General features: G+C 38.7%; 1 protein-coding gene across 1 annotated transcript in view; it reads right to left on the bottom strand.

Moving 5' to 3' along the window:
* Nucleotides 1–22,628, bottom strand: part of PDE11A (phosphodiesterase 11A) — a 428,924-nt gene that overhangs the window by 359,716 nt on the left and 46,580 nt on the right. The window contains exon 2 of the mRNA XM_053597557.1: nucleotides 13,269–13,427. Within this exon, the coding sequence (XP_053453532.1) occupies nucleotides 13,269–13,427 (159 nt within the window). The remainder of the gene's footprint in view (nucleotides 1–13,268; nucleotides 13,428–22,628) is intronic.

Below are 22,628 nucleotides of genomic sequence, written 5' to 3' on the forward strand. Positions count from 1 at the left end.
TCATTTTTTTATGGAGCCACACATATGGTCCTCTCGCCAAAGTAGCCAAGAGCTGAATGGGACCACTCTGTCCTCTGGTGCTCTTCCCGGAGGCAGCGAGACAGCAACATGGCACAAAAGGGTCCTCGACAATAGAGTTTGAAGACGCAGACTCAGCTCTCAGCTCTATGGTTTTCTAGTTGTGAAACCGAGAGCAAATCATTTAAATAGTCGGAACCTCTTTCATTTCTTCTCTTTTTTAAACCTATTATGTCTAAAACGAAGGTTTGAAAACAACAACTTTTAAGGTCTCTTTGCTCTTATGATTTCATGCATTCCGAGCACATGATTCTTATAAATAAGACTCTTAGATGGGCTTTACTCTTTAGCAAGTTCAAGGTGCATCATACCTGAAGACATGTGACTTCCTTGATATAAAAATGCATTTATAAATGAAAATTATAAATAAAATTGCATTTCCTACTGATTATTTGGCAATGCATTCTAGCACATAGAATAACATCATTTCTATAATTAACCCAATGAGGGCCTTTTGCCTTGAACTCTCTTCTCTTCCTGACTAGTGGGAATAGTCAATTTACTATTTGAAAAAAAAAAAAAAAGATGATCCATGAAAAAGGAGAGGAAAGGACAGTGACCTCCCAGTTTCATTACTAACTTTCTGCTGGACAAGACAGACTGTGGTTACCTCACCTATAAAGATAAATTTAACAATGACCTTGCCCACCTCATAAGACTACTTACAGTCATACGAGTACATGTATGTGTGAAGGATAAAGTCTTCAAAAACGTAAATTTTGGTGTTGCTATCATGAGTGGTATAGGTGCCACTTCCAACATCTTCTAGAAGAGTACAGGTGCCAAACCACATATCTGGTATACATTACAGCCAGCTTCCAGTGGGTTGCCTTTCTAAACTTAACCCCAAACCCACAGGTCTGGGCATTGGATGAGCTCCCTGCCTTCAGTATTCAGAACAAGTGTAGCACAAACATTTTTTACGTCAATAAACCATAAAGGGTGCTGAGTATTTTTCCAAGGCTTTTCCAGGAGTAATTGTGAAGGATCATCTTCCAGATGAATAGCTATGACCTTGTACTTCTAGCACAAATACAACTGTGTTTTATATACTGATGCTAGTAAAGATATAGTTTCAAGAAGGACAATGACTTATTACTCCGTGAATGGTAGGAGGAAGAAAAACCCCTGCTTAAACCAATCATCCGTACAACAATCTGAAGACAAGAAAGTAAGAAGCAGCTTGGCTCCCCAGTTTCTTTTACCTAAGAAATCCATGCCGTAGACCAGAAGTTTGCCATAATTTGTACAGTTTTGTTATTTTTAACTGGAAGGCTCTGTACAGTGTAAAACAATGAAAACATCCATGGCAACAAGCCACAGCATCAGGATCAAACCTTAAAACTAGGGACAGTCTAGATCTAGAGCAAAATGCATTTTTAGTCTCTTAGAGACAATAATTTCTGTCACCCTATTTCAGAGGTTAAAAAATAGGAATAGTAAAACTCCCATCACATCCTGTGACTATCCGAATCATGATGGCATCATGCCAAACTGCTAACCTGAGATTTTAAAATAAATTTAGAATCAACCACTAAAAAGGGGCAATGGACGCTCATAGATTCATCCAAGGACTCCGGGGGTGGGGTGAGGGGTGGGCTCTGTCTTCATGACAGCTGAGAATAATTGAAGGTTTATTTCGATGCCTCATTCTGGACTTGGAAATAAAAAGTAGAACAAAACACCTAGAATAAATTTATAATGATGAGCAAAACTAATATCAGTTAAAAACTTTGCAAAATTAATCAGAAACTTTTTTTTAAGAGAGAGAAAGAAAGCAGATGTGGATGGGATTTTGGAAATGAAGTATATCAATTAATCGAGCACTGAAGATGGGGTTAAAAATTCCCAGATGCTATGATGCTACCCAGGGCTATGAAACATTGGGTGGCACCTTTAAAGAAAGGGTATTGATTTCCCACAGACACTTATTCTATGCTATAGACAGCAATTCTTCCAAAACACCAAACACGCTTTTCAGATGGGTAAAGCACATTCTACTCTTCTGATGGTGTCGATTAATTCTTATGAGGAATCATTTTCAATTCTCTCCAGTGAGAGAGTTTTGTTATTGTGTTTTAGTTTTATTCAAATCCCCTTTCAAGAACTGTATATAAAAGGCCTTCAAAGCATCTCTGGGTAGCTCTAACTTACATAACCTCATTTTTCAAAATTGTTCATTACTTTCTCCCCCTCTTAACGTGCTCTCGCTCCAGCTCAGGCCCTCCCTGGGGGAACCTTGCCGCCTGCTTTGGTAATATAGTAATGCCTACCTTTGAGACTTTTTCTCATTTCTAAATGGGGTGTGCAGAATATGAAAGGGGTGGAGGAAATGCTCCTTTGTTGATCAGCAATGGAGTCAGAATCTGCCAGTGGAAATAGCCTACAATCACATCTAGCCAGGATATTATGCAGGGCACATGTGGGAGAAATAAGAGAAAATAATGGCAAATTGCAAAAAGGAATGGTTTCATTTCTACCTCCAACACAGAAAAGAAAAAAGGAAAAAATAAATCCCCAAGTATATATTTTCTATCAATATATTGTTAAAAATAGAAATTACAAAGTATATCACCAATTACCGTATATTTGAAATTCTCCAACAAGAAATACAACGGAGCTTCATTTAAAAAGCATACTCCATAATTTTGCTAAACATAGAAAGAACTCTCTAAGTAGGCAGTAAGGTAATTTGTGCCAGAACACCTCATTTTACTGCCCAGTACAAATAAACACTATTTGCAAACTCTGACTTGAGGCACAACGTTTTAAAGCAAAAAAAAAGTTGGACTGATCCTCCTGATTCTCACCTCTTTTTCTTCATCAGGAGGGAAAAATATACATAAACAACAGTAAATTTAAAAACATTTTGTCAGTAAAAAACAAAAAATAGAATAAAATTTGTGCTAAGTGAAGGAAGCCAGTCACTAAAGTTCATATACAATATGAACTTATTTATATGAATGGCCCCAAATTGGCAAATCCATAGAGACAGAAAATAGACTGGTGGTTGTGTAGGGCTTGGAGAGCTGGGCAAATAGCGAATGCTCTTAAGATATCTTCTGTGGTGAAGAAAATGTTCTAAAACTGAGTGGAGTACAGATTTTGGAAACATGTTTTATAAATAAAAATAAATATAGGGAAATATTAAATATTAATGTTGTTAATATTAAATATTAACAACATTATCTCTGAAAGCTGGGATTATGGGTGATATTAATTTTTCCTTGTTTTGTACTTTTCAAAGTTTTTCCAAGTTTTACTCATATTACTTTTATAATTAGGAAGTAATAGTATCATTGAAAGAAAAGGGAAAAATCTAAGAAAAACAGATATAACCAATTCCAAGGTAACGCAATATATTCTACTTTTTGTCAAAAAAAAAAAAAAAAAAAAAAAAAAGGAAGCCAGGTATGGTAGCTCACTCCTGTAATCCTAGCACTCTGGGAGGCCAAGGCAGGTGAATTGCCTGAACTCACGGGTTCAAGACCAGCCTGAGCAAGAGTGGGACCTCTTCTCTAAAAATAGCCGAGTGTTGTAGTGGGCACCTGTAGTCCAGATACTCAGGACAATCACTTGAGCCCAAGAGTTTGAGGTTGCTGTGAACTATGATGCCACAGTACTCTACCAAGAGCAGCAACGTGAGACTCTGTCTCAAAAAAAAATTTTTTTTTCCAACCCAGGAATGGATTAACAAACTGTGGTATATGTATACCATGGAATAGTATTCAGTCATTTAAAAAGATGGAGACTTTACATCTTTTGTATTAACCTGGATTGAGGTGGAACACATTCTTCTTAGTAAAGGATCAGGAGAATGGAGAAGCAAGAATCCCATGTACTCAATTCTAATATGAAGGCAGTAGATGAGCTAATACAAGGAGTGGGGTAGGGGAATGGGGGAGCAGGGAGAGGGGAGAAGGGAAGGGGATGGGGGGTCACGGCGTGTGGCACACCTCTTGGGTGCAGGACACAATTATAAGAGGGACTTAACATAACAAATGCAATCAGTGTAACCTAATTCTTATACCTTCAATGAATCCCAAACAATTAAAAAAAAAAGGAATTTAAGTTTTTTAAATTCATTTCTGTGTTCTAAGATAAGAGGCAACCTTGCTATTTTATTCAGGTAGTAACACTAAACTAGTTATTCAAAGAAGACAGTTATGTCTTAATTTGAAATCTCTAGTAAATATAAATACACCACACAGTTCTAGATCTTCAATAACAATTCTTCCTGCCAACATGTTTATTTCTTCCTAATCTGCAATTGCAAATCACTCTCTCTGTGAGCCATGTTTAAATCAAAAATAAAGTTGGTAAGACAGCTCTTTGTCATTTTGAACATTTAGAAGTGGCTTGACTAAAAGATTATTTTAAGTCTTGGCAACTATTAAGAGCTGTGGATGCGTCAGTCTCCTAACATCACCATACACTAAACTCGTCTCACCCTGTGATCATTTCCTCCCCGGCAGGCTGAGTCCTGTTTGTCTGCAGCCTGGCCATGCCAGCTTAGGATCATCCAATCTCAACTTCCCCAGCCCAGGGAGATGATAAGTTGATATTGTGATTACCACTTACTACACACAAGAAGGTACAACACAAAGATACTAGGGGTGAACTTGTAATAAGACATTTCTTACATTTTAAGTGTAGTGCATAAAGCAGCCTAGAGGTTCGAACACACGTCTTCTGTGAACAACTGGAGTAAAAGGGGAGAAAAAGAAAAATTCCGTGGAAGAGTCAGACACAATTTATCATAGTTATTTGGGTGTGAGCTCTGGATCAAATCTTGCTTTCTCATGAAAAATCCTGTCTTACGGTAAGCCCTCTTGGTATTACATAAAGCCATTTAAGCACATCTGTATAAATAAAAGCTACAGAGAAAACTAAATTATATAAATTATAAAAATTACATATCTAATTACTACTTAAAGCTGTTCTTTGTACTTCCATGGTTACTTGGTTTATTGCCCATCTTTACCACTACAATATAAGCCTGGAAGGGCAGGCATTTTTGTCTGCCTAATTCATCAGCACTTGGAACCCTACCTCAAATACAGCAATATCTACTAGGTGGAAACTCAGTAAAAAGTGAGCGAGTGTATGGTTCTTCCACACAATGGGACACTATGAGGTGGTCCCTATATTGCAACATCTGACTTAGGCACAAATTGCACTTGCAAATGGAGGCCATTACAGTAAGATCCCAAGTGACAAACATCCAACTGATGTGTGACTTGCACTTATGAATGGAGAACATCACAGGTAATAGGTAAATGTACTTGTTCCAGCTTACATACAAACTTAAGAACAAATCTCATTCATAACCTGGGGACTACCTGAATAGCCATTAAAAATGATGCACAGATTGGTGACACTCAGAATTCTCCACACTGAACCCTGTAACAGTTTATAGCTCTGTAACTTACTGAGTTCGTATACTTCATGTTCCTGATAACTGGGAACTACCTTCCTCGACCTGCACTGTATATGAAAACACATGGAAGGAAGGATGTTGCGCCTAAACACTTATCGTTTCCCTGGTAACTCTTAGAAACATTAAAAAGAAGAAGAAGAAGAAGCTATGGAGGCAGAAAATCACAAACGCCAGCACTTTCGCCATCAGGGGACATCCGAATTTTTGCAAAGAGCCTGTGAATCTACACGCATACCAAGCATTACCTGCATCTGGACCCAAAATACATTACAGTGGTTTTGGTCTTCAGTTTGCTCAACTATTGTGTTATTAGTTTTTAAAATTCCTGAATATTTGATTATTAGGCATTTTCTCAATAATAATTAGTCATTTGGGGATGTCTGAATAAAATGTTAAACTATAAAATATTAGGAAATACTATTGACAACACACAATAATCCATTTTGGAATAGTTCCTACTTAGGTTTGAGATGACAGAATTTGACTGAAGCCTTTGAAGAAGGGTGAAGGAAAGGAGTTCCGTGCAACTAGGTAAGAACAGAAGCAAAGATAGGAGAATGAGAAGCCCAAGACCAAACTGGGGGCAGAGGAGCCCAGTTTTTGCTGAGTGTTAAGTCATACCCAGGACCCTGGCTGACAGCCTTGCTTTTGTTTCCCAAAGTGAGACTGGCCGAGGAAAAGGCAGAGAAGGCAGCAATATTGCTCCAACAGAAAAAATAATTCTCTGACGTCTAACCTGAGCTCTTACCAGTAACGTGCTGGTGGTAGTTTTCTCAAAACTCTTTTGAACCTCTCAGTTAGAGACAGTCCAGTGAACTTGTAGAACATGAACAAATTGGTCTCTGAATCCCTCGCAGTTTCACAGGGACTATATGCAACCTGGGTAAAAGCCATTAAAAGGCAAATAGTGCAGTGACTAGATCATTTAAATGTAGATGAAATATTGCAGTTAATGAGTTATGGGATTCAACCCAAATTTTTCCAGAATCGAAATCTTATTGATCAAATATAACTTGAAATCTTAAGTCGCCTGCCAGGACTTTTAACACTTTTTGCTAAACACTGATTTTTAATTATAATTTTATGACAACAAGTTTGAAAATATAATTTAGTTGAAATACAGGCAAAAAAGTCAAAAAATGAAATGAGAGCACAAAGGGAATTTCTTGCAATTAGTTAATTCACTTCTAACATTTGAGTATCTTAAAGATGATGGAGTATTATTGATACATCTAGAAAACACACAGTTGTCTGCAGGGTTGTTGTAACACCCCATCCATGTATATAACAAGATCAAAAAGTTAATAATTTTGAAAAGTACCTTTTATAGAAACAGTTCGTAAAATGGCAGAAGAAACTTGTCCATCTTCGCTCCCTTTAAGTTGATTATATTAAAGTGACTATGGGGGAGGGGGGTTGGCTATGATAGTGGAACTGCGGCTTGCTGCCATGTGTAAAGCCATTCAAATTTTTTAAAAAATTAATTCTACGCTAGTCAAATCCAATGCAAGTTACATTAGTATGAGTGACATTCAGTCTTTTGGGGCCACCAATTTATGATGTATTCAATACAGCAACAGTATCAGTGTGATGTAGTCAACATCCCCCTTCCTTACTAAAGTGAACCACCATAACTTTTGCACCCTTGACATCTCATGAATCCCAAACCTTAGCCTCAGACAATCAGAAACAGTTTAGAAACGTAAGGCCAAGCGCTTATGAAATCATCTCTGTTACCTGGCTTTGAGCCCGAGGCCTGTTGGTGATAACAAAACTCCAGCTTGTGCAGAGACTCATTAGCATCATCTGTGCACCATCCTCAACACCAGTTGGCAGGGCAGCATCCCCAGTAACAAGCTTCTGGAACAGAGCCAGTCCCCCAGCAGCCAAGTTTGGCTGGCCATATCCCAGCTCTACGGGGCGGCAGAACACATGGGCTCGAAGCAGAGCAACAGGATGGCCAAACTCCAAATTAAGAGCTGAAGAGAGGTGACCAACGCTCAAGAAGCGTGTAGATTAGCCAAAGCAGAACTTCAAGCCACAACTGCTTATATGTGGGCTGTTGGAAAGTAACTACAGTGGACCTGTATTCTTTATGCAACACCACAAGATGAAATGGCACCTTTGGGGCCAAGGTATAAGCAACTTTGGAGAGTGGATAATAACCTGAACTCATTTCCACTTCTCAGGGTATGTGTGGCATGCCCATCCATCTTAATAGATCATGATGTCTGTTCCTCTCTAGGTTACATCATTTTATTCTGCAAGGTAATGCCCCCCTTTACTCACCCATGAATAACAAAGTGATGCATTAATTTGATGCAAAGTGTCTAGTTGTATCACTTAAATCAGCTAGTTTATACATATCACTGAAAAACAAGAACATTTGTTTGCAACCCATGAAGTCAACTAGAAAATTCCAATCACCTCTCCTGCGTGGTCTGCCTCTGTGTGTACTTCCAACATGAATTACCAAACTCGGAATTTGTCAGTATGGAACTTAAATTATTAATATGTGCATAGGGAAGACTATATTTCATACAAAACCCCCACCATTACTTATAAAATTCTTGCTTATTATCCAAGAACTTTAAAGAGCATGATAATTTAAAGTCATAAAAGGGAAGTTTCCAGACTATAGCGGGGCGATTATCTGTCAGGTAAAGATCCCTGCACTGGGTGAGGGTGGGGAAGAAACTTAATTATCTTTCTTTTTTTGCCATTTATTGTCCGGGGCTGGGTTTGAACCTGCCACCTCTGGCATATGGGGCCGACACCCTACTCCTTTGAGCCACAGGCACTGCCCTTAATTATCTTTCTTGTCTGTTCTATTACATATGTCTATATATTACATGATAGATCACAGCCATCACATGAGATAGACAGCCATTACGATTATCACATGATATAACACAGCCATTCAATTATAGGTACACAGTATGATCCCATGCACATGTGTGCATGAATACATAACCACATGCGTGTGATCTACGCACAACGATGCACACATACGAGAATAGCCTAGAAACCAATAGACCACATTTAATTTTTAATTTATCTCTGCAAAATAATATACTTATTTTCATTTTGCAAAATGTTTTGAAATTATACCAAAACTAATTTGTAGTCTCCATAAGTCAACATTTTAAGATATCAGGGCCTACAAATCATATTATGCTACTGTGCAATAAATTTACCATTACCTGAAAGAGTGATAGCATGGCAGTTATGTGTGCATAAAACCAAACAACAGGTGGGATTACACCAGCGGTGCATCTTACAAGGGTATATGTGAAACTTGGTAAACGGTCTGTGAAGCTAGTGAATGATGCCCCATGATCATATCAATGTACACAGCTATGATTTAATAAAAAAAAAAAAAAACAAATAAGGCTTCAAACACTTTAGTCTGGCTTTGAACTATATGGTGAGATTTCATGAAGTTCATTTGTGGATAATAAGTGCTACCCTAAGCAGTTTACATCTATTATCTATTTTACCTCTCCTTATAACACTAGGATGGAGATTCTGAGGCCTGGATGGATTCAGTAACTTGCTCAAGGTCACTCAGCTGAAAAGGCAGCAAAGACTTGAACTTGCCTAGGAGACTTTCTTACCTAATATGAAGGACATGGCTTCTTTGTTTCTTTACTGGTAGGTAACATTGAAGTTACCTCTCTTACGGGAGTTTATACTGTTGAATGTGGGAGGAAGTTGTCTAAAATCTGCCTAGCTGACTCAGAATTCAACAAAGTTTGCAGATCTCTGAGAAATAGGTGTATGTATGCTGCTGTAAATGTATTCAATATTTTTTGAAAGCTATTTGATACACCTAATGTGGAATGAGAGCTCCAAAACTTTTCCCGCACTTTAACTTAGTATTTCTAGTCTTTGGAATATAGCCCAAGGTAATAACAAAAAAGAAAAAGGTAATTTGTTCAAGATTTTCGTTCAGGGGCTATTTGTATTACTGAAAAACTGGGAGAAAAAAAAAAAGAAACACCAAATTCTCAGTAACATGACAATGACTAAGCAAACCAGGCTATGTAGGTGAAAGAAAAGAAAAGAAGAGAACTTTATTAACCCTCCAAATGGAAAATATAGAAGACATTCACTGGGGGACACATATGTGAGAAATAATTTTAGGTTAAGAAGTAGAATACAAATGATTACATATAAGGTTAATCTTATACAATGAGTAAAACCATCAGTGCATTAGCAGTAATGCAAGAGAATTATGAATTTAGAAAGAAATAACCATCCTTTCACTGGTGAAAGCCCAACATCGGAAGAGTACCTGGCATATAAATTGTGTTTAATAAAAATGTTTCTATTTTTGAGACAGAGTCTTACTCTGTTGCCCTGGGTAGAGTGTCATGGCATCATAGTTCACAGCAACCTCAAACTCCTGAGCACAAGCAATCCTCTTGCTTCAGCCTCCCAAGTAACTGGAACTACAGGTGTGTGATGCCACGCCAGCTAATTTTCCTTTTCTTTTCTTTTTTCGTTTTAGTAGAGATGGGGTCTTGCTCTGCTCAGGCTGGTCTCAAACTCTTGAGCTCAAATGATCCACCTGCTTCAGCTTCTCAGAGTGCTAGGATTACAGGTGTGAGCCCCCGTACCCAGCCCTAAAAACATTTTTGTAAATGAGGACTCACAGAGGCTATTTATTCAGACCTTGTTATGACACGGAAGTCAGCTGCCATCATTTGTATTTGGCAGATTGAAAGAAGAGTGGGCAAATTTTATGGTGAAAAAATGAGAAGAGTTTAGATATGCTTTGATTGGAGGCTTTGGCATGGGGCAGCTGAATGCAGGCTATTTACAAGCAGGGATCTTAGCTAATTAGTTCGGAGAACATATCTGACTTTCTCTGGTTGGCCCTGAGTTAAAAGCATGTGGGGGTGGAGGGCAGGATGGGTGCAAAAAAATAGGGAAGCCGCAATCAATGACTAAATCCTGGCTGTCTGGGCTGAGTGCTGCAGAGGATGTGGGTGAGAGTTCTATCATTGTGCATGGTCTGGTCCTCACCCATTTGTAGATCCAGCCACTCACTATGGTGATCAGTTTACTGTAAAAGGTTATAACTCAGGAACAACCAGATAGAAGAGACCCATATGGCAAGGTAAGGGAAGGGGTGCAGAGCTCCCATCCCCTCTCTAGACGTACTACCCTCCCCAGCCCACTATGTATTCACTCAGCAGCCCAGAGCCTCCACTTAATAAAAACTCATGGACTTAAATTATACAAAGGTAATTTTTTCAAGTGAGACCTGATTGTATCTCCCATCTATTAATGTGCTGTCTGTAAAAGCTAATCTTTTATGAGGAGTTACTATGTTCATCTCCCTGTAGCCCATGACATAAGGAGTAGGATTCTCACCCCTCTTCCAAAAGGAGGAAATTGTGGCACAGAGGAGCTAAGTGACTTGCCCAAGGGTACACAGGCCTTGGCAGAGATGGAATTTCAACCCATCAGACACCGAACATATGGCCAGGACGCCACCTAGGCATTATTATACTCTTGAGAGCGGCTTCTAGATTTCGTTCTTCTCATTAATCATTTCTAGATTTTGTTTCCTGTTTTCTTCTTCATCCCATTCCTGATTGGTTTACAATGTATAGAAACCTTGCAGGAAAGAGTAACAACCAGATCTGGAAGATGTGTCACCTGTGTGAACACCGTCTACCTGCCCTAACCGGTGAGGCGTCTTCCAAGACGTGAAACTACAGTAGGGGGTTGAAATCAGTGGAGGAAATCGTAAAGGCTGGAAGATTTAATGCTCCTATGGGAACGTGGGACAACTGCAGAAAAGAAAAATATAACATTGGAAACAAGGAAATTCTAAAATGAGGTTGAATCTAAGAAACAGGTTCTTGGAGATACATGACAAATCTAAAAGAATATTTTTAAACTCTTAAAGAAAACATTAAATATAAGTATTTTTGTTTTATACTTACCTAGTTTCTTATATTTTGCAAAGTATTTTTTTATTTGTGATCTTATTTAGTTCTCCCGCCAAATAGTGGTGGACAATTTAATTAATGAATAAAGAAACTTTGAGTCAGAGGGTAAGCGGGTACCCAAAACAGTGATTCTCCCAGTGACCCAGTCCCAGGCTATCATTCTAACTAGAGCTAAACACAATGCTATTCAAGAAAGGTACAAAACCTTGTGTAAACCTTCCCTTCAAATCATTCAGAACTCATGAAACCCTGTCTCCTAAGTATATATTCACTGAGAAAAGTAGAGAAAACAAAGCATAAATTAAATCAAAGATGTGAATGAAATATATAAAGAGATCCCTTTAAATGAAGATAGGGCCTCCACCTATATATAAACTATACCGTGTGGGGGATGCCAAGGGTACATAGTGGTTACTCCTGAAGGAGACAAAACCCAAGTCTTTCTATCTAAATTCTTACTAAGAGGCACATGCTCTCAAGACTCTGTTATCTGTACTTTCCATAGAAGTATTGTTACAGTGAATATATTTATGTTCATTACTAACCATCCTCTCCTTCTCAGCTCATTCTGTCTGACTTCTGGCATCAAGGTCAGATCAAATACCACCTCTTCCAAGAAGCTTCTTTAATACCCTCCAAGTGAGAAACACCCTATCTTTCCTAGGCACTCATATCATGACTTAGAACAACATCTTGATGATTCTTGCATCCTGCTTTGTGTAGCTCCTAGATGGCATAACAAGACTGGGATTTATCTTTGTGCTTCCTATGACCCCCACATACATTGTAATCATGTACTGAATTGGTAATAAATCATCTGAGGTACCCTCATGCTCTGCAAGTTTCTAAGCTTTTACTGAGATTTAGGCTGTTCCCTCAACCAAGGACTCTCTTCACTCAAAAACCTTATTGTTTCCTTACAATCACATTTCACATTGACCTTCCATATCAGAACATTTGCATTACTTTAATGTATTAGTAATTAGCACTGGCAAACAGCAAACTCACATCCAGAAGGTTGACAGACAATGTGCTTTTTAATCAAATAGGAATATGAGAATCATTGAACATAAAATATTTGGAAAATAATTTGAAATTTGCTTTACCACAAAATTTATAAATATTCAACCAGATTTTATCGATATGAAGTGAGAGCTTCAAAGCCAGAATTTCAGTTCTTTGTGGACTCTTTCTTTTAATATAAGCTGGCAAAGGAACTACTGGTGAAAGAACTTAAAATTTCAGAACAAAAAATACATTACTTCTCCCAAGGTCAACTGCTCTTCAGGGACAAAAGTAATGTTCTTTTTATTAGCAATTTGGAATGACAATTAAATAACATTCATTTTATTGAGATTTTTATATAAGAACTGAGAAAACAATTCTTCATTACAGTTATAAACACATGAGAGAAAGTGCTGAGTTTCAGAAACAGAGTAATCTTTCTATATTCCCTGTCTTCCCTTAGGCCATGTGTGCTGGTGGTGTGATCATCAATTAAAAAGCTTACTTATGAGGGAAATAAAGACCAGGGTGTAACAAGAATACTGCTGAGGCTTGTAATGAAAAGCAAGCTAAGAAAAAAACGAAGTAATTATTTTCAATTACATTACATTTTATAAAATATCAAAAAACTCCCATTACATTTTGCATAACATGAGAAAAAGCTCTTTGATCCATGAATGGGCTAATCCAACAGCTATTCACATCGCTCCTGTCTTTGAAGGGAGAATAGCAATCAATGATCAAGAAGGAAAGTACAAGTCACAAAAGGCACATCTTACTTTTTCATCATCGTCAGTAAATGGAGCGCCTTCAGGAATCTTATTTATCGCTTGGGCCACGCCAATAATCTCACCATCACTGCTTCGGATAGGCATGCACAATAGTGATTTTGTCTTGTATCCAGTTAGCTTGTCAATTTCATCATTGAATCTTCGATCCTAAAAGAAGGCCAAGAAAGCATTAACTACATGTGAATTGCTGTTAGGAAGGGGAAAGAAGTGTATTTCTGTATGCGATGCTTTATCCCTGGGAACTTTCCCTATGGATTTTTAATCACAGTAACAAGTTTTAATTTGTGTTTAATTCACTAAACAGACATAAATGATAATAAATTTCCACCATATCATAAATTAAGGAAAAGACTTTAAACCCAACTACAATATATCAAAATTAAGGAAGGGTCAAGGGTTTTTAAGGAAACCCCACCGTGTGCTATTTACCCAAATATGTTATTTCACAAAGACAACTGAATATGAAATATCATATAAAAAAACATAAGAAATACATATTAAACACTGTAGGAAAATATTTGCAAAAGAACTACTCTATTTCTGATTAAATGATACTGTGAATAAAGAACCTATGAGTTCATAATGTATTTCAAAATACTCCAAAAAGTGGGGAGTGAGGAGATAAAAGGCTTCTGTACAGAATGCAGCTAAAAAATCTAGAAGGAATGATAAAATTACATAAAATGTTGCAATTACCAATATAATTATATTTACAAGGAAGGGTCATCAGTGGATGTTAGTACCACTGAGTGAAAGGTTGTCGCTAAACAGAATATTCACATAGTCTCTTATTACAAAGGCAAAACGAGTCTTCACAGCGAAGGGACCTGGGGGACACCACCATGACCAAGTACAGGCCGTTCCCGGGTTATGAACAAGATAGGTTCTATGGGTTTGTTCTTGAGTTGAATGTGTATGGAAGTCAGAACAGGTAAATTACCTATTACCTGTAATAGCTTCCATTCATAAGTGCCAGTTGTACGTCAGTCAGATGTTTATAACTCAGGGACTGCTTGTAACTTAGCATCACCATTAATAAGACAAAATAACATCATGGGTGATGCAATGGGAAGGGCTTAATATCACCAAGAACAGGAAGTGGCTTTGTCCAATGTGTAACATGAGTGTAATCATTCAGGAAAAGAAGACTAAGAAACAAACAGATTATCAGTCTTTCTGTCAGAAGCTTAACCTGGGCTCTTCATAGATGTCAGTATCGGGAGAGACAAAAAAATTTTTAAATAAAAACAAAATAAAGCTATGGGAGTTCCACTGGTTCAAGGAAGACTTAAGAATCTGAAATCTAAATAAAGTATGTGACCCTTGGTTGGAAATTCTAGACATTCCACAAGGGAAACTTCTGGAGAGACAGTTGAAGAATGTTAGATCATATCATTGCATCAATATAAACTTTCTCAGGTGTGATAGTGGTGTTGCAATTATGCAGGAGAATGTCCTCATGTGTAGGATATACATGGTAGAGTATTTGGAGGTGAAATCTTATAATACCTTAAACCTACTTTCAAGTGAAAAAAATGAAGGAAGGAAGGAAAGAAGGAGGAAAAGAGAGAAAGAGGGAGAGAAGGAAGGAAAGAAGGGAGGGGGAAAGATGGAGGAAAGACAGTTTGGCTCCTGAGAGGGTAACAGGGACTAAAAATGCTGCAAGGAAAATGATAAACTGGATCCAGGCTGATGATAAACTATTTCAAGCCATAGTTTGAATGAGGGTTAGAATGAGGCTTTTCTCTATGTCCTCCATACCCCATCCCTATTAAAGGATGCTTAAAAGATAAAAACAAAGCTCTGCTGCCTATGCTATGCTAAGCTGTGCTATGCTATGCTATGCTAAACTATGCTAAGCTACGTTACACTACGTTAAGCTAAGATATGCTATGGTATGATATGATATGCTAATCTACACTACGCTACGCAATGCTACGCTATGCTATGCTATGCTGTGCTGTGCTGTGCTATGATATACACAATATTGCTATGGCTCTGGACTTTATCTAAGGATATTTCTTGGCTGTGGACATGGTGAAAGCCTCAAACCAAAAAAATACTACAACTGGCTACCTCCTGGCCTTCTGACTAGGTTTATAGTATCTCTGATATCAAGAACAGAGGTCCCTAAATGTCACTACAAGGCTCATGGAGGAGCACCCTAAATCCTCATTCGGGGCGGGGGTGGGCAGAGGCCAAACAGAGAGAGGGAAATTGAAACCCAAACAAAATCGAATCTCTTGCTCAACATAAGCATGCAATCAAATTTTCAGGAAATACTAATTTGATTAGTTTTTTTTTTTTTATTTCCTTGAGGAAACATTATGTGTTGGGCTCTGGGCTAGAAAACCCAGCAGGAAGCAAAAGAAGCTTCATCCTTGCCTTCATAGAACTTGCAATCTAGTAGGCAAGGCAGACAACATGTAAGTGTAAAATTATATATTGTGTTAAGTGATACTGAGGAAAAGAACAAGGTATGGGAGAGATTTAATAGGAGGGATCTATTTTAATGGGGATTAAGGAAGTTATCTCCAAAAACAGAGCAAGTAAGCTGAGATAGATTTGCCAGGCAAAGATCGGTGAAAAGAACTTTCCAGGAACACAGAACCACGCACATGATGGTCCTGAGTAGGGGAAAGCTTAGTGAGTTCCAAAAACTCAAGAGCATAGGGAGCCAAAGGGAGAACAGAAGAGGAGGCAGGGGCCAAATGGCACCAAGCCTCTGGGCCTGGAAGTTGCACTGAATCCTAAATGAACGACCATGGAAGATCTTGAAGCACACGAATGGCCTTGGTCATTTAGCATTCTCTGAAATTATCTTACTAGTTTACTGTTCTCCCCTCATCTAGAATATAAAATCAGAAGCAGCAGAGATTTTCTCTCTCTTATTTACTGCTTCATCTTGTCATATTGTAAGTACTCAACAGTATTTTTTGAATAATTTATTTTTCTGAAGATTATAATGCAGCTACATAAAATACGGAAGAGTTGTTTTCTTTCTTTTTTTTTTTTTTTGCAGTTATTGGCCAGGGGCTGGGTTTGAACCCACCACCCCCGATATATGGGGCCAGCGCCCTCCCCTTGAGCCACAGGTGCCACCCAAAAAACTTGTTTTCTAAAAGTGGTCCTAAGGCTCACTCCCTGGTGAATATTTACAGATACTTTCGCACATACACAAAAGAGAGGTGCACAATTGTTCCCTGCAACATCAATTTCAAAATTTTAAAATGCAAAACTACTTGAATATTGATCAAGAAAAAGTAAAGAAATTATGATCTCTTGACTTGCTGAATAATACAAATGTATTGTACTCTTCCATGGAAAAAGTTACATGAAGCAAATATAGTGCAATGTTGAGATTTTTATAAATCCAGAGTGCCCCCTCTTATCTAAATGTTTGAAATATTTTATTTAAAAAAAAGATCATTATTTAAAAATTAAGAATTTTTGGAGGGTGATATAGGATTGAAATAGGAGAGACCAGTTGGGAAAGTTCACTGGTGCAGGTGAGGCATGAGAGTGGTCTGAGTTCACAAAAAGGCAATGACTGGGCACACTGTGGGAGGTCAAGGCAGGAAGATTCCTTGAGCTCAGGAGTTGGAGATCAGCCTGAGCAAGAGCAAGACTCCGTCTTTACTAAAAATAGAAAAATGTAGCTGAGCACTGTGGCAGGCACCCATAGTCCCAGCTACTGGGAATGGTGAGGCAAGAGGATTGCTTGAACCAGGAGTTTGAAGTTGCTGTGAGCTAGGCTGACAGACACCACTGCACCCTAGACTGGGCAACAGAGTAAGACTCTGTCTCAAAAAAAAAAAAAAGGAAATGGAGGTAAAGAGAAGTATACAGACAGGTTGGAAGTCTTGTCTACAGTACTTTCTAATGAATTGGTTGGAGAGGAGAATAAACAAAGAAGAATGAGCCTCAGATCTTAATTTGCAAAACTGTGTGGATGGAGTGCCATTGACTGGGATGGGGTGACTGAGCTGTAGAGGAAAATCTACGTAGGAAGAGAGCAAAGAAGGTGGATAAATCAATTTGTTAAACAAGGTGAGGTGCATGCTTTGACCACAATCAGTGGTTCTCTACCCTGACTGTCTGTGGGAAATACCTGAGAAAATTTTCACAATTCCCAATGCCTGGGCTCTACCCTATGCTAAATGGAATCAATCAGTACCGTACATTGTTATTTTTTAAATGCTCCTCTGCAATTGTCACATGAGAACTGTTGTTCTAAATGATCAAGAACTGAGTCACAAGTGAAAGCAATAAAATTCATTGATGGCAAAAGCCTTAAAATGGGAAGGAACAAAGAGCGGCACATATTCTGGTGGCTGCCTTTCAGTAGCGTGGACCAGGACGGACTAGACTTGAAAATCCACTCTGGAGTAAGCACTGCCTATCTGCTCTTACCTTTCTGATAATATGCATCTGCTGAGAAAAATCTCTCATTTACCAAACCCCAACTCTGAGCAGATCAACCCTGAAACCTGCAGGACCTCAGTGTGGTGTGCTCATTGCTGCCATATCCAAAGTCACATGACAACGGACACCTCGCCTACCACCTCCCCAACTCTCTATACCAATCTGATAAACTTGTAATTTGGAAATAATTGTATTAATATATAGAGTAAATAGGGCAGTGCCTGTGGCTCAAAGGAGTAGAACACCGGCCCCATATGCTGGAGGTGGTGGGTTCAAACCCAGCCCTGGCCAAAAAACTGCAAAAAAAAAAAAAAAACGTATTAATCTTCTCATTTAAAAGTTAGGAAGATTTATTCCATCAAGTCTTAATAGTTTTTTGGGTTTTTTTGTTTGTTTGTTTTTTTGTAGAGACAGAGTCTCACTTTATGGCCCTCGGTAGAGTGCCGTGGCCTCACACAGCTCACAGCAACCTCCAACTCCTGGGCTTAAGCGATTCTCTTGCCTCAGCCTCCCAAGCAGCTGGGACTACAGGCGCCCGCCACAACACCCAGCTATTTTTTTGTTGCAGTTTGGCCGGGGCTGGGTTTGAACCCGCCACCCTCGGTATATGGGGCCAGCGCCTTACCGACTGAGCCACAGGCGCTGCCCAAATGGGCAGCCACCGATCATAGTGCATCTTAGGGCGGTGCCTGTGGCTCAGTCAGTAAGGTGCCGGCCCCATATACCGAGGGTGGCGGGTTCAAACCCGGCCCCGGCCAAACTGCAACCAAAAAATAGCCGGGCGTTGTGGCGGGCACCTGTAGTCCCAGCTACTCGGGAGGCTGAGGCAAGAGAATCGCTTAAGCCCAGGAGTTGGAGGTTGCTGTGAGCTGTGTGAAGGCCACGGCACTCTACCAAGGGCCATGAAGTGAGACTCTGTCTCTACAAAAAAAAAAAAAAATAGTGCATCTTAAAACATGCTTGGTCCCTGTCTTTCTTATACTACTTACAGGATAATTCTCATAAATTAACTCAAATGTGGTTATAATCGAGTTAATCTAATCTAACAGAAGGTCGGAAAGACTAATACAATTGCACACTTTCCTAATATATATAAATCTCTAGATTAATCTCCCAGTTTCTAAAAAATAGAGAAAGCTTAGCTCCAAATTGAGGCATAAATAAATTGTAGAGGAAGAAGAAAGTTAGGGAAATTATTAGATAAAGGAACATATTACCCTGATGTTACAGAGGAAAGGAAAGTTTAACAAGATGATATTAAAAAATACATTTTACTAGCTAAATCGTGACCACAAATGAGTGCTATAGTAGGAGAAACATAGGGTATTTATCTAACATCAGGGTGCCACATCTCAATCGAAGGTCACAGAATATCTCCTAGATAAAGTGAATAGTTTAAGCTGATACCCAAAGGATCAGCAGGAATTATCCAGAAAGAGGACAGAAGGGTCAGGGAGAGATGAGGAAAGTGTCCCAGGAAGGGGGAATAGTATCTCTAAAGCCCGGAGGCAATAAAATGAAAGTCAATCTGAGGAACAGAAAGAACTTGAAGATGACTCTGTGAGAAGAGTCAGAGATAGGGCAGGAAAGGAGGCTGGAGCCCAGAGGCTGGAAAGAGAACCTAGTGACAGGTTCAGAATTTAAATTTATCACAGAGAAAGGGGGAGTCACTAAACGGTTTTAAGGGGGTGAGTGGAAGTGAGATGACTGAGTCTTCAGTTTAGAGAGACTGCTCTGGCTATGTGTGAAGAACAGATCGGAAGCAAGAAATCCAGGTGAGAGATGAACCATCTCTGCACTGGGAGGTGATCGGTGGCAGTAGGAATTGTGGGAAACAGATTAAGTAGAGAGAGATTTAGGAGGAGGTAGAATCAATATTTCTGTTGCAGGTACCTGGGTGGGGGAGGGGTGGTTCATTAAGTGAGGAACACCAGGAGGAACAGACTCTGAGGGGAGGAATGTGAGTTTCAATGTGCACATTTTGAAGTTGACTTTGGGTCATTCACATGGTGGCAATGCCCAAAAAGCAGATAGATAGATAGATAGATAGATAGATAGATAGATAGATAGATAAATGAATAGATAGGTAGATAGATAGATGATGGATAGATATAAATATTGACTTTTTAATTTCAGGAAAAGGACTTGGAATTGAAAGTAAAGATTGTTCAGGTAAAGATTGTAACTTTGCCTAATAACTTTTCGGCTGAAGATCTTTACAAGTTCACCGTACTCACCAGCAGACTTCACAGCAGGCCAAATAAGAAGGAAACAGGACTAATAAGGTGGAAACACTGTGCTTATTTGGTTTTGAATAGGAAAGGAACAAATGCCTTTAGGACAATAATGAAACATCACACAAAGAATGGTGCCCAATTTTTATTCATTTCCCGTAGGATAAAAGAACAAGGAGTGGTCTACAACTAGAGATTTCTAATAAATTAAGGCAAGGTGAGGTTGTTAAGATTGGGAATGAGTTTCTTAATGATTGTAGTATTGCTCTGAGTATTTTTTATGGCATCATATTTTTTCTAGGTCAGATACTTTAAGTAATATTGTGCTTGGAAAGTGCAGGGATCTTCTCAGTTCCTTTTGTACAGAACCATTTTTTTTTTTTTTTTTTTTGCATATGACACTCAGCAATGATTTTTAACATTTAAAAAAGACAAAGTCATAAGGCTTTGACTAAGGCTTTGACTTTGTCTTATGACTAAGTCGAAAGCAATCTTTACTTTTCAGGAAAGGAACTAACCCCTGCCCCCTACATAGAGAACAATAATTTGATACTTTTCTAACCCAGGATCTTGTATTTGCAGCCTCACCTGCAAGTTCCTGAATTGAACCTGATGCCACAGAGCACTTGCAGAAAACACGTCCCTATCCCCAAGGTCCACTAAGGCTGTAGAAAACCAAGCTCTGCTGTCTGAGCATTCATGTCTTTGAGAAAACAGCTATAGTCACTACTCTGGAAAATTCCAGACAGCCCCACCAAGACATATTTTGGAGAAACATTAAGAAACCTCAAAGCAAAAAGAAAACCATCTCCTCTTTGCACTTTCTCAGAGAAACCACGCAAGGACCTATACTCCCTCAGGCCAGAGCTGCCAGAGACCCAGGTCTCACGGCACAGAAGGGTCACCTGTATCCCATTTGTCTCATACCTTCTATATTTAAGGAGTCTCTCTCCAATATTTAATGGCAAAATTTTCAATTACTTACGATTATGCTAAGAGCTAGTCCTGACCACTATTTAACTTAGAAGGACATTTTTGCTGATGATGGTTTTTGTTTGTTTTAAGGGAGAGAGAGAGAGAAGCTTTTGCTCTGCCACCCAGGCCGGAATATAATAGCCAGATCCTAGCTTACTGCAGCCTCCAACTCCTAGGTTCACACAATCTTCCTGCCTCAGCCTCCTAAGTATCTGGGATTACAGGCATGCACCACCATGCCTAGCTAATTTTTTTAATTTCTTGCAGAGATGAGGTCTCATTGTATTGTCCAGGCCTAACTTCTGGCCTCAAATGATCCTCCTCATTCAGCCTCCAAAGTGCTGAGATTATAGGCGTGAGCCACCATGCCTGGCAAGAATGATTTTTTTCTTAAAACAGAATTTCAAATCTACCTTGGGTACTTCATAGCCAAGATGCTCACACCCTTTAATTCTAAGAATGTCGATATGATGGTAGTTATGTTTCCAGAATATACAGGTGAAGAAACATATATGGATAAATGCCTCTCTTGATTCCATGACACTGTCAAATAAACTTATATTAGAATTCTAAATTATAAATCAAAAATTATAAATATAAATCATAGAGAAAATAATAGAAAAGAATTAAAAAGAAATTACAGAGAAAAAGTGATATGAGACATGCATGTATATACAGTATTTCTTCATCTCTTCAGTAAACAGACACTCAGCTGTGCATAGGAGTAGAACAGTGGTGGGTAACCCTTGCCGACTCTGAAATCACAATGTGAAGCTTAAGGAAAGTGATGCGTTAGCCCCACTCTGACCAATTAAATCATAATCTGTGGGGAGAGGGGCCTCAAGGGGATCTGACTTACTCATCAGGATTAAGAACCACTGAATTGGGTGTCACCTGTGGCTCAAGGAGTAGGGCGCTGGCCCCATATACCAGAGGTGGGGGTTCAAACCCGGCCCCGGCCAAAAACTGCAAAAAAAAAAAAAAAAAGCCACTGTATTACAGGATCACTCAATAAATCTAAGGCCTCTGAGGTCTGGAGAGAACAGATTGTGAACCATGCTTTAGCACTTTCAGAACAAGTTTATTAGCTTTTGTTTTGTTTTATTTTGTTATATTTTCCAAATGCTCTCCCCAAAGACTTAATGAACTGGGCAAGCATACCTTTCTTAATACCTTACTAATCCATTTCCCCAAAGAAAGGTTTGGAGACAAAGTTCAGTCCCACATTTTATCTCTATCCTCTTTCAAATACCTTATGGAGTTATGATGTAGAGGAGCTAATGGAAAGACAAATGAATAATCTATTGAAATTCAAACCAATAGATTGCCAAACTCTCCAAAGCTCAAAAGTAAATTGCTTTTATTGCTACATCAATTAGTAATATTCATTTAATTCCAGTTCATAAAAGCATCTCCTTACACTTAGAATTTACCATTAGACATCACTTATTTTCCAGAAAATGCTTGGTAGGCTAAGCTCTTGAAAATTTTGATTAGTCTCTAATGATTTGAAATGTACTATTCTGCCTCCCTCCGTAGAAAGAACAACCAATTGTTCTGAATTAATGGAAGGCTTGAGATTATATTATGTGAAAAAAGACATAGCATATAGTAACTAGATAGCTAATGCTCTGCGCCTCCTAATTTTATACTTGCTGAGGAAAAGTACAAAATTACCATGTTGTTCTTAATATGTACTTGAAGAATGTCATTA

This window comes from Nycticebus coucang, chromosome 7, assembly GCF_027406575.1.
Source record: "Nycticebus coucang isolate mNycCou1 chromosome 7, mNycCou1.pri, whole genome shotgun sequence".
NCBI lineage: Eukaryota > Metazoa > Chordata > Mammalia > Primates > Lorisidae > Nycticebus > Nycticebus coucang.